This window comes from Stegostoma tigrinum, chromosome 33 (genome assembly GCF_030684315.1).
Source record: "Stegostoma tigrinum isolate sSteTig4 chromosome 33, sSteTig4.hap1, whole genome shotgun sequence".
NCBI lineage: Eukaryota > Metazoa > Chordata > Chondrichthyes > Orectolobiformes > Stegostomatidae > Stegostoma > Stegostoma tigrinum.
In genome coordinates, this window is record NC_081386.1 from 28,488,368 (window position 1) to 28,501,245 (window position 12,878).

The 12,878-nt window shown below is 43.7% G+C and overlaps 1 protein-coding gene across 1 annotated transcript in view; it reads left to right on the forward strand.

The window, feature by feature from the left end:
• The window catches only part of LOC125467172 (A-kinase anchor protein 13-like), a 335,592-nt gene that overhangs the window by 312,434 nt on the left and 10,280 nt on the right, over positions 1-12,878 (forward strand). Inside the window, exons 33-36 of the mRNA XM_048562633.2 lie at positions 708-869; positions 2,648-2,718; positions 7,247-7,288; positions 9,110-9,160. Of these exons, the coding sequence (XP_048418590.2) occupies positions 708-869; positions 2,648-2,718; positions 7,247-7,288; positions 9,110-9,160 (326 nt within the window). The remainder of the gene's footprint in view (positions 1-707; positions 870-2,647; positions 2,719-7,246; positions 7,289-9,109; positions 9,161-12,878) is intronic.

Genomic DNA, 12,878 nt, shown 5'->3' on the forward strand with positions numbered 1-12,878 from the left:
GCTACTCACCTGTGGATCAGTGGGTAGCACTCCCATCTCACAAGTCACAAGGTTCTGGGTTCATGTCTTACTGCAGGCCTTGAGCCCAAAATCAAGGGCAATACTTTATTGTCATACTGGAAGGGGTGCTACATTGGCAGAGATCTGGTGGTTTGAATGAAACATTAAACTGATGCTCCATCTGCCTGCTCAGATAGGTGTATATATCTGTATATATGGAATGCTCTGCCCCAGAAGGCAGTGGAGGCCAAGTCTCTGGATAGTTTCAAGAAAGAGATGGGTGGATCTCTTAAAGATAGAGGAATCAAGCGTTATGGGGATAAAGCAGGAACAGGATACTGATTGTGGATGATCAGCCATGATCATAATGAATGGTGGTGCTCGCTCGAAGGGCCAAATGGCCTACCCCAGCACCTATTGTCTATTGTGTGAAAGATCCTGTGACAATATTTTGAAGAGGAGCAGTTGAGTTCTCCCAGTGCCCTGACCAATATTCATCCCTCAGTCAACATCAGTAGGTCAGAATTGTGTATGTGCTTCTGCCCAAGAAATTATTGCACAGCATTGAATTAGGCTAACTGTGGGTTTTCTCGGTCTCTAACATGCAGTCGATGTGCCTGATTGATGGCCCTAACCAGTTCTTGTGTTCTGTTTTTCTTGGTCTGTTCTGAATTACTTCAGTTATTGACTGACTTCTCTTTATCCAGTCGAGACCCTGCAGAATGTGCTGTCTCAGAGCTTTGGAGGTGCTATCGGGCAGCAGACATCAGGCAGTGCAGACCAGGAGGGAATCACAGGGCATGTATCCTTACCCAGAAGGGCAGAGACATTTGGAGGTTTTGACAGCCATCAGATGAGCGCCACAAAAAGTAAGTTAGCGTTATATCAGCAGCTGTTTTTAAAAGAGTTTTGTGTCTACCATTGAGGGAAGATTGAGTTAAACAGAAATCTTGCTCTCAGATCGTTGCAATGTTCCAGATGAGCTGATCTCGAGTGGATCGACACTGATATTGCTATAGTGGCCCCCCTGATTAAGGATGAGAGAAATTGGTAGTTGTCAGTCATTGTCAAATACCATCTCTTGGGATGTGTATTTGTATAAATAACAGATGAGAATGAGATGAGGCTTGATTCTGTTCTATTTAGAACTTCCTTTCAATGCTCATTGCTTAGGCTTTCAAAGAAAGAATGACCACTACAGGGATGGAGTGTGGAAAGAATGCTTCTTTTTTTCTGCATAACTTGGTGGTGGTTAGAACTGGAGCCTAATCTTTTCACACTTCACTAAACTTTTATTTACAGAAATGCACAGAACGAGCACGCATCTCCAAACCCAATCACCGCGGTTTCAGGCTGGACCTACAGTCAGAGCAGAGGTGAATTTCCCAGTGAGAGTCCATTGCCCGAATACAATAAAACTCTTGGTTCCAATACATTTAACAAGAGTAAAAGGCTGCCGTGGTACAGTGATGGTGTTGCTGGCTCCACGCCACAGTCTCCTTGTTCGAGTCCCAACTGTCACAGAGGTATATCATGTTCCAAACGGATTAGTTTAAAACAAAATGCACGTGGCATGAGGTACACGTCAACTCCTTCATTTTGGGGTATCAGTGGCAGGAAAAGCACTCATATTTGGTGCTGTGTTTCACACTCCAGACATGAGATGACACTCACCTGAGGTTTAATTAGATTAGATTCCCTCCAGTGGGGAAACAGCCCCTTTGGCCCAACAAGTCCATGCTGCCCCTTGAAGCATCCCACCCAGACACATTCCCCTATAACCCACACAACCCTGAACACCACGGGCAAATTAGCATGGCTGATCCACCTAGCCCGCACATCTTTGGACTGTGGGAAGAAACTGGAGCACCCAGAGGAATCCCACACAGACACGGGGAGAATGTGCAAACTCCACACAGACAGTCACCCGAGGCTGGAATCGAACCCGGGTCCCTGGTGCTGTGAGGCTGCAGTGCTAAACACTGAGCCACCGTGCTGCCCCATTGATACTGAGATATCCCTGTCCAGTTGTTGGACCACATCTTTTTTTCATGACTTTATAATTTTTAAAATATATTTAACTTCCTTGTTCTTTTAATATCTTTATCCTGGAATTCATGAGAACAAAATAAATTTGCCACCCTGGAGGAGTGTGTAAATCCGTGTTCTTGACAAATCAGTCCGTTTGGTCACTGCACCTCCCTCTAGCTGTTGCTTTTCTGCCTGCAGTGCATCCTCTACATCACTGGCAGAAACATGCCCCCACCACCCCGCCCCCACACCCCACTCTGGACCTCTCTTCCCAAGTCCTTTCTTCTTAGGTACCCCCTGACTTCAAACTTTGTCTCTTTGACTCGGCCTTTCCTTAGTTGCATTAGGGGAAGCTGGATAAATAGATGATGGAGAAAGAAATAGAAGGTGATGCTGATAGGGTGAGATGGAGCAAGGCGTGGTATGCTTGCATTGGGGTGGACCAGTTGAGCCAAGTATTTGGTTTGTGTTCCAAGTCCTTTGCAATATAATTCCTTTTGTCTTTTCCTCAACATCCACAACTCCCATGACCCAGAGCAAACAGACACCTAATTCGTTATGTGAATTTCTTTGCGATCAGTTACTGAGTGATAAACTACAGCATCTTTACTTACAGGTGGAGAGAAGGATGAAGTAGAAGATGGACAGGACCTTCGCAGGACGGAATCGGACAGTGTTTTAAAGAAGGTAAATGATTCTCATCAAAGTGTCGTGTAAGCGGAGCTGTCTTTAAACTTCAGCAATGGATTAGAGAGAGGTCCTGGTGTTCAGGCCCATGTTCCTTCCCCAACAACGCCAGTCAACAGCAGGGATACTAATACTAGCGATTTCATTAATGTGAATGTGTACATCAACAGCCCTTCTTCCCCCCCCACCATCTCTCTGAATTTTTCTAACTGATAAAAAGATTTTGTTTAGATTTTCAGGGGTTTTTTTTCCACCTGGATTTTTTTGTGGTATTATCCTCGAAATTAATCTTCAATTCCTGTGGACACCAGAGCAATCCTGAAGTGTTGGTCACTCAATGACAAATTTCTCTGTTTACGAGTCGTCATTCTTTGTAGTTAGCATGTCCTCTGGTGGCTAGATTTTTTTTAGCTGGATCTTCTCACAAGATGTACACTGGAGGTAGGGAGTTGGTTACTTCAGTTGACTGGCCAGTGCATTTACGATGCAGAGCGATACCAACAGTATAGGTTCAATTCCCATATCAACTGAAGTTACCACGCAGGTTTCTCCTTCCCAACCTCTAACCTTGCCTGTGGCGTGGTGAGCCCCAAGTTAAATTCATCTCTCGCTCACTCTCTCTAAGCGTAATCTGGTAAGACTATGGCGATTTTGTACCACAGAGTAATCTCTGCACTCCACAAAATTGTTACAGGCTGTCTGAGCATTTTAACTTAGTGCCAATCTCCTGGATTTTCCCAATTTTTTGATGAAATAATTATTCAGTGCTCTCTCTTGAATATCTCAATTGAACCTGCTTCCATCTTACGTCCAGGCAGTGCAGTCTAGCCTTTACCTACTCACTGAGTGAAAATTTGCTTCTTTTAAAACACTCTTTCAAACTATGCCGTCTGGTTCTTGAATCTTTCACAAGCAGGACCAGTATATTCATATCTAATCCGTCCAGAACTTTCATGATTTTGAAAACTTCTGTCAAATTTCCCCACAACCTCGCCTCGCTCAGAAAAACAGTTCCAATTTCTCCAGTCTATCTTCATAACTGAAATTTCTCATCCCTGGAGCCATGCTCCTAAATGTATTCCCCACTCCACCGAGGGGAGGCAATGGCCTAGTGCTATTATTTTAGACTATTTATCCAGGGACCCAGGTGATCTAAGGACCCAGGTTCGAATCCCACTGCAGCAGATGGTGGAATTTGAATTCAATAAAAATCTCTAATTTAGTATCTAACGATGACAGTGAATCCATTGTCGATTGTTAGAAAATCCCATCTGGTTCACTAATGTCCTTTAGGGAAGGAAACTGCCATCCTTACCTGGTCTGGCCTACATGTGACTCCAAACCCGCAGCAAAGTGGTAGACTCTCAACTGCCCTCTGGGCAATTAGGGATGGTCAATAAATGCTGGCCTAGACAGCGATGCCCTCATCCTGTGAATGAATAAGAACAAAACTCCAGTGCATTCACATCCTTCTGATAGTGTGCCAAACTCAGTCGTGTCTACATTTATTTATTTAATATAATTTCACTTGTACCGCGGTACAATGGAGTGGATAATCTCACCACTACGTGGCACCATCTTGAATTACAGAATTAATCACTGAATAAATTGTGTAAATGGTAATTGTGAAAATGAATAACTTAATACTAAATTAATGTTACCAAAACTGAAACAGCTCCAAAAAGTCATCTTTCCCTCTCTTCAGACCTCACCCTCTCCATTCTTCCAGTTGCCTCTGTCCAACATTGCCCCTGGGGTCCTGACAATGTGCTCCTTTCCTACAGCCTCTGGCACGTTGCTTATATCATATTCCAAGTTATAGAGCCCAGGCCAATATCATTCCAATCTTTAACAAAATCCAGAATGGAAGGATTGCCCCATGAGGGGACGTTGAGCATAATGACCCCTTCTTTACAACGATGAGAGGTGATCTCATTGAAGCATTTAAAATTTTTACAGTGCATGTCTGGGTAGACAGTGAGAGGTTCTTCCTCTAGCTGGAAAATTTAGAACTCTGGGTCACTCTGGGTTTATCTCAGCATAAAGGGTTGAACACTTAGAGGAATTTCCTCACTCAGAGGACTGTGAATCTTTGGAATTCGGTGCCACGGGGATCTGTAGCCAGTATTGGATACTGAAGGAATTGGAGATGACCAGAATAGTGGACTTGGTTTGAAGATCTGCCTTTGTCTCAGTGAATAATGAAGGAGGCTTGAGGAGTCAAGTCTTGGTCCTGTTGTTTATGTTGTTCTTTGGTAGTTACATGACACACTGTCATCTCATTCTGTCTCTTTTACTGCAAATAGTTAACATGTTAGTTTTTCAAAATCCTCCCATCAGCACTTATTGGAGAAGAGTCTTTTTTCCAAAAATTGCATTTTTTAATACAATCGACAGCACAGTGCATTTTGCCAGGAGAGAGATCAAAACAGAAATAGAAACAGAAAGCGATGGAGAAACTCAGCAAGACTGGCAGCATGTGTGGAGAGAGAGAGAAAGAGAGAGTTAATGTTTCAAGTCCAATATGACTCTTCTTCAGAACAAACTTCAGAAGAAATCATTCAGAGTCAAAATGCTGACAGTGTTTCTCTCTCTGCAGATCCTTAGTAACCTGCTGACTCTCCCAGCATTTTCTGTTTTAATTTCAGAAATTTGAGAGATCAGAGTCAACCCTCTTGAACCATACCCTCAGTCAAAAACCCGTTACAAGTTACTTTTCTATTGGTGCTACATGTAGTCACTCGCAAGAACAGAATTGAGTTAAAAGCTGGATTGCAACTCAGCAGAAGGTGTAAAATATCAGAGTCAATGGTAAAGTCTGTGTTCCCGTTAGTCTGTGTATATCTTAAGCTGCCAACACCAATACTTCCAGGTGTCCTGATTTCAAATTATTCCACCAATTACACAACAGCAAGTCAAAAAGCAGAAACTAAAATAGAATAATGGTGTAAATTCTCCGCAGGTCTGGCAGCGTCTGTGCAGTAAGAGAACCAGAGCCAACTTTCCAGGTCTGATGAACTTCGGTCAGAGCTGGAGGATGGCGTGGGCAGAATGGGATTTCGAACCAGTGCAGGGCCAAATAAAACAAAGGGGAGGAGGAATGAGTGAAAGGGAAGGTCTGTGGTTAACTGGAAGATAGGAGTGACAACGAGATGAGGCAGAATTTCTTGAGTGGTAGAGCAGAACTGATGGGCTGAATGGCCTGCTTCTGCTCCTGTGTCTTGTGGCCTTATGGTGCAAGTCAGAAGGGAGAATAGTGAGGCAATTGAGGAAAACAAAAATGGGTCTAGACAATCGCTAAGTGGCAAAGGCAGAAGCATGGGTCCCGAAACGACGGTAATATTAGTTATCATTTTAAATTGTTAAAAACAGTTATGAATCCGGGAGGTTGTAACGTGTGCAGTCAAAAGACAAGGTGCTGTTCCCTAAACTTCCATTAAGTTTCACTGGGACGGTATAAAAGCAGAAGTTCTAACTGTCAGTGACTATAAAATTAAAACAGCAAAAAGCGGACCTGCCCAACACCCACAAAATTCCCAGGTGCCAGCATATTCAGAAACCTATCCATTGCTCCAGTTCCATATCCTAGCCTTTGGAAATTGCCTGATTTTAAACTCTCATAGGGAAAGGACTTCTTTAAAAAGTTTCCTCATCAGCGACGCTGTGACATTCGCTAACGTTTCAGTCAGTCTTTCTCTCTGCCTGTTCTCATTCCCTCAGCCTGGCTGTATTTACTTGAATAAGTGCATCCTTCAATCCAGTCAGCCCAGCTCATAATCTCACTCTGAGAGGGAGCACAGGGGAGCTGGTTTTTTCCCTTTATTCATTCACAGGATGAGGGCATTGCTGGCCAGGCAGCATTTATTGCCCATCCCTAATTACCCAGAGGGCAGTTAAGAGTCCACCTCATTGTTGTGTGTCTGGAGTTACATGTAGGCCAGACCAGGTACAGATGGCAGTTTCCTTCCTCACAGGGAATTGGTGAACCAAATGGGTTTTTCCGACAATGGATTCGCTGTCATCATTAGTCTCTTAATTCCAAATACTTACTGAATTCGAATTCCACCATTTGCCGTGGCCGGATTCGAACCCTGGTCCACAGAATATTATCTGGTTCTCTGGATTAAGAGTCCAGTGATAATACCAGTAGGCAGTTGCCTCCCCGTTGAGGCATGTGCAAACTGTGTCATCAATCAGAAAATAGACTGTTGTGTTGCCTTCTCATCTCTGCCACGAAGATCACCTCTTACCTTGTGTCCCACTGATCTGCTGGCTCTTGCTGAGGCGGTGGCTGTTTGGCAGCAGAGGATAAATTCATTGATTGGCGTTTACTTCAATCTGAGCAACCCTTTATCTGGAACTTTAGAGCTCAAACATGAGGGAGCCTCAGCTTCACTGTGTTGAGAAATCAGTCCCTGGTAATGATTTAGTATGTTGTAGCAGTGTTCTGGTGATTTTTATTTTGAAGTTTTGCCATTGATAACCTGATTAAAAATCTTATCTGTGTTGTCTCTTTTGTTTTTAATAGGGGTTGACTGCGAATCTGATCCTGCCAATCAGAAAGAATGAGGTACGGCTGTTATTTTTATATAAACCAGAAGGTATATTTTAGACTGGAGAAAAATGAAATTTCACAGCTCCCAGTGGAACAATGAAATGGTGTCACAGTACCCCAAGCAGAAAGTTAAATGTCAACTCACTATTTCTGTAAAACAGAAACCTTGATAATTTTTACTTGCCTGGGTATTCTCTGGGTAAAGTTGGCGTCCTGAATCCCACAATCACCAACTATCCGCCAATGATTCAACTGAATGAACTGCTCTCTATGCAGTTGAAAAATCTGGATGCCATCTAATTCGATGGTTCCCAATCTTTTCAGTAGTATGACACATTTCAATGAGACAGAAAGTTTCCCCCACCCCCTGCCCACTCTTACCAGCTGAATTAATTGCTCATAAATGTCACATTTACTTGCATTTACTATGTTACTGGAGAGGTTTGCAACATAGTGCAGATGACAAGCTGTGGAAGGACTAAATACATTGTTTTAGATTGCCTGAACAAAATACTGCAACTACTGCAGTTTTGAGTTATGATTTTAATTGGATTGAATATTGTTTAAGACGGAAGAATGTTTGTGTTGCACTGATTTTAATGACCTTTTTGTACAAAATTTCAGTCACTTCTTACAGCATGCTGGTTTAATGTCACTGATCTAATGCAAACCCATCCTCACCAACAAAATGAAATGAAATTGTTCAACTGAGGTTTGCTTAATGTTAATGGTGCCTCAATACCTAAAGCAGAAGACCAAGTATGAACTCACTATTTCTGTAAAACTGAAATCATCATCTTTACTTCCTTGTGAACTTTACCCCCAGCCTCTGGATAAAGTTGGCTTTGCAGATGACTGTTGATCATGAAATGAAAGCTATTTTTAGTCTTTCTTTTTCCTACTCTGGTTTACAGTCTTTGCTTGTTGCTTTGCATATTGGTATGAGTGGGATGTGGGAGATTTTCCACAGAGCTGATCTTCATGTCCAAGCTGAGATCTAGAACCAACATGCAAGCAAACTGCGGAGAACCCAAAGGATTATAGCAGGGCTGTTGCATTGAGTTTCCAAGGGCTGCAGCATCAGTTTTACAGGAACTTGTGTAAATAACCAGGAAGAAGCTCGTGAATGGCAAATCGGAGCATTTTTTTTAAACTTTAAAGCTACTTGTGGGTTTTTATTTGAAAATCATATTAAGTTGAGAAAAGGGTTTTATTTGGATTAGATGGGAGATGGCTCAGTTAATCTGACCTCTGATCCCAACCAGTGTAGTTCAGGGGCTGAAAGGGATAAAATATTCAAGGCCTTTTTGGTCAACTATATTGCCGAATCTTGATTAACTGGGAGCGTGCCCCCCAAAGCAGGGTTTGGGAACCTAGTAGGAAGTAGATTCTGAGGCTGCATGGCCCTTCAGAGTTACAACAGCTGTTCTGGGAGACAGGGCCCCTCTCATCCTACGATTCTCATTGAGGGGGTGACAGTCACTTTTAGTAATCCTGAAATTGGATTCATAATGGAAAAAGGTCTGGAAACACTGTATTTGATTCTGATTTTGAAGCCAGGTTTTGTAGATGTGCAGTATGATGGGAAAATACCCTCTCAATACACATGCATACACACACACACGTGCACACACACTCTGTGTCTGCACACACATGCGCACAGCCTCTGTCTATGCACACACATGCACGCACGCTGTCTGCGCGCACACGTGCCCTCTGTGTCTGCGCACTGAAGATGCTGCTCATTCTGGGTTCAATGTTCATGTCTGAGGGAAGGGCATTGATTTTAAAACTTCTTGTTCCTGCTTCATCTTACATGATGCGTTTCTGTTACAGTATGTGCTTCAGAAGGTGCTGAGTCTGCAGCAGTTGCTGCTTGGATTACAGGTTTGTCTTTCATGTTTATCCCCTTTTAATAGTCATTTCTAAAGCTCCCGCAACTAACTGGGTACGATAGCAGAGGCCACACAACACAATGTGCATTTGTCCCTTTGTTGTCTTCCACCTGTTCCTAGGCAGTTATAGTCATACAGCACAGAAACAGACCCTTCGGTCCAACCAGTCTATACTGACCAAGTTTCCCAAACTAAACTAGTCCTACTAGCCTGCATTTGGCCTATACCTCTCCAAGCCTTTCCTATTCACAAACTTATCCAAATGCCTTTTAGATGCTGTAATTGTACCTGCATCTACCACTTCCTCTGGTAGTTCATTCCACATACAAGCCATCTTGTTACCTACACCTAGTTGCCCTTGAGAAGGTGGTAGTGACCTGTCTTCTTGAACTGCTGCTGTTAGGGAAGGAATTCCAGAATTTTGACCCAACAACAGTGAAGGAACGGCGATATATTTCCAAGCCAGGATGGTGAGTGACATGGGAGGGAACTTGTAGGTGGTGGATTTTTGATGGATCAACTGTCCTTGTCCTTCAGGATAGAAGTGTTCATGGGTTTGGACAGTGCTGAGGAAGAGGCCTTAGTGATCTGCTGCATTGCATCTTGTGGTTCACTGAACCAGTGGTGGAAGGTGTCAGTGCTTAAGGTAGTGATGGGCTGCGATCAATTTATCCTAATTGTCGTCTAACATCCTGTACTGTGGGTTATGGGATTTGCATTCATCCAGACAAGTGGGGAGTATTTCATCACAATGCTGACTTTCACCTTGTCTATCAAGGATCATCATTCCTTCAAGTTGCTGGATCAAAATCCTGGAATTCCATCCCTAAGAGTATTGTGGGTCTATTTACAGCACATGGACTGCAGCGGTTTAAGAAGGCAGCTCAGCACCACCTTCTCAAGGGGCAACTAGGTTTGGGCAACAGGGGCATGGTACCAGGTGACATGGTAGATGTTGGCTTTGTCATCTACTTGGCCTCGTTTTATAGATATAGTATTGTAGATAGATATATATATATAATATAGCTGGTATTGACCAGTGGTGTTCCTCAGTGATCTGTGCTGGGACCACTGTTGTTTGTGATGTATATAAATGATTTTGAGGAAAGTATAGATGGTCTGATCAGCAAGTTTGCAGATGACACCGAGATTGGTGGAGTAGCAGATAGTGAAGGTGACTGTCAGAGATTACAGCAGAATATAGATAGACTGGAGAGTTGGGCAGATAAATGGCAGATGGAGTTCAATCCGGGCAAATGCGAGGTGATGCATTTTGGAAGATCAAATTCAAGGGCGAACTATACAGTAAATGGAAAAGTCCTAGGGAAAATTGATGAACAGAGTAATCTGGGTGTTCAGGTCCATTGTTCCCTGAAGGTGGCAACACTGATTAATAGGGTGGTCAAGAAGGCATATGGCATGCTTTCCTTCATCGGACGGGGTATTGAGAACAAGAGTTGGCAGGTCATGTTACAGTTGTATAAAACTTTGGTTCGGCCACATTTAGAGTACTGCATACAGTTCTGGTCGCCACTTTACCAAAAGGATGTGGATGCTTTGGAGAGGGTGCAGAGGAGGTTCACCAGGATATTGCCTGGTATGGAGGGTGCTAGCTATGAAGAGAGGTTGAGTAGATTAGGATTATTTTCATGAGAAAGATGGAGATTGAGGGGGGACCTGATTGAGGTCTACAAAATCATGAGGAGGATAGACAGGGTGGATAGCAAGAAGCTTTTTCCCAGAGTGGGGGACTTAATTACTAGGGGTCGTGAGTTCAAAGTGAGAGGAGGAAAGTTTAAGGGAGATGTGTGTGGGAAGTTCTTTACGCAGAGGGTGATGAGTGCCTGGAACGCGTTGCCAGTGGAGGTGGTAGACGCAGACAAGTAAGCGTCTTTTAAGATATATCTGGACAGGTACATGGATGGGCAGGGAGCAAATGGACACAGACCCTTAGAAAATAGATGACAGGTTAGACAGAGGATCTTGATTGGCGCAGGCTTGGAGGGCCGAAGGGCCTGTTCCTGTGCTGTAATTTTCTTTGTTCTTTGTTCTTTGGTCCAGTTACATTCCTGGTCAATGACAACCCCCAGAAGATGCTGATTGTGGAGGCTTCATTGATGGTCATGTGGTCACATGCCATGTGGTAATAGTTAGATTCTCCCTTGTTGGTGATGGCTATAACCTCGCATGTGTGTGCCACAAATGTTTCTTGTCACTTCCTAGCCCAATCCCAAATGTTACCCACTCCTCCCTGACCTGGGGGCACCGAGACCAACAGTACAGTTCCCTAGCTGCAGATTAGAATCAAAGTAGGGTTTTTACTGGCATATAATTCCAGCACTGTATGAGGTGATGCATTTGCCCATTGAACTGGCAAGGGAGATTGCTCAGTGCTTAATGAAATGAATAAGGGGTGAGTTGGTCATTCCCCAGGAAACATGGAAGAACTTTTTCAGAGAAAGTGACCTGCAGTTGAAAGAAGACAAGGTCAGGCTTTACTCAGTCTGGATCTCGCTTGTGTTCTGACAGTGCCCTCTGTCGTCCAACTTCAAATTAGCAGGGTCTCTTCATCAGTCTATCATTATTTCCATCCAGTGCCCCCTGCAGGGGGCATTCTCACTACACATGCAGGTCCTGCCTTTAAAAGGTAATGTTTCTGACACAAGCAATGCGTGTGATTTGATTTCAATTGGACTCCTAGGGGTAAGATCTAAAGTTATTAAACTACTGACGAAACAACTGAAGTGTGCTGTTCACCATAGGACAAGGAGGGGACTACAGGAAACAAGCAGCAGAGGCTTGAAGGAGAGATAGACACTATGGCTATACCACTTCCAGTTCCATCGCAGTGTGGGCACTCAGTGGCCCCAACAGCACTGACTTCCTGTACTAGCGTGTCAGCAGGCAATGCACCGTCATCCATTCTGGTGTTGGGCTTGACTTTGATATACCTAGCGTAGAGGCAAATCAACTCCTTATTTTAGTGAAATCCAGAGAGGGACCAAGCCCCATGCTACCAGGAAAAAATGACTGTGAATTTACTGATTTTTTACAAATCCCCATTGGCATCATGAATGCCCTTTTAGGAGAGGAAATCTGCAGTCCTTGCCTGGCCCGGCTGATTTGAGCCAAACCCATAACCATGTCATTGACTCTTGCCAATCCTAGGCAATGGCCTAGATTAATTACTGTTAATCCAGACACCCAGATAATGGGTCCAAGTGCTGTCATGGCAGATGGTGAAATTTGAATTCAATAAAAAAAATCTGGAATTAAGAATCAAATGATGACCATGAATCCACTGTCAATTGTCAAAAGAAACCCATCTGGTTCCCTCATGGCCTTTAGGGAAGGAAACTGTCATCCTTACCTGACCTGTCCTACATGTGACTCCAGACCCACAGCGATGTGGTTGAGTCTAAACTGCCCTCTGGACAATAAATACAGCCTGGCCAGCAATGCCCTCATACTGTTAATGACTGAAGATAAAAGAGTGAAGGCAGAGGCCATTTGGCCCATCAAATCTGCACCGACTCTCTAAAGAGCATCCCACCAGACCCACACACCCTGCCCATAATGCTGCTTTTCCCATGGCTATTCCACCTAGCCTGCACATCTTTGGGCTGCGGGAGGAAACCACAGTATCCAGAGGAAACCCAGGTACACATGGTCAAACTCCACACTGTTGCCTGAGCCTGGAATTGAACCTA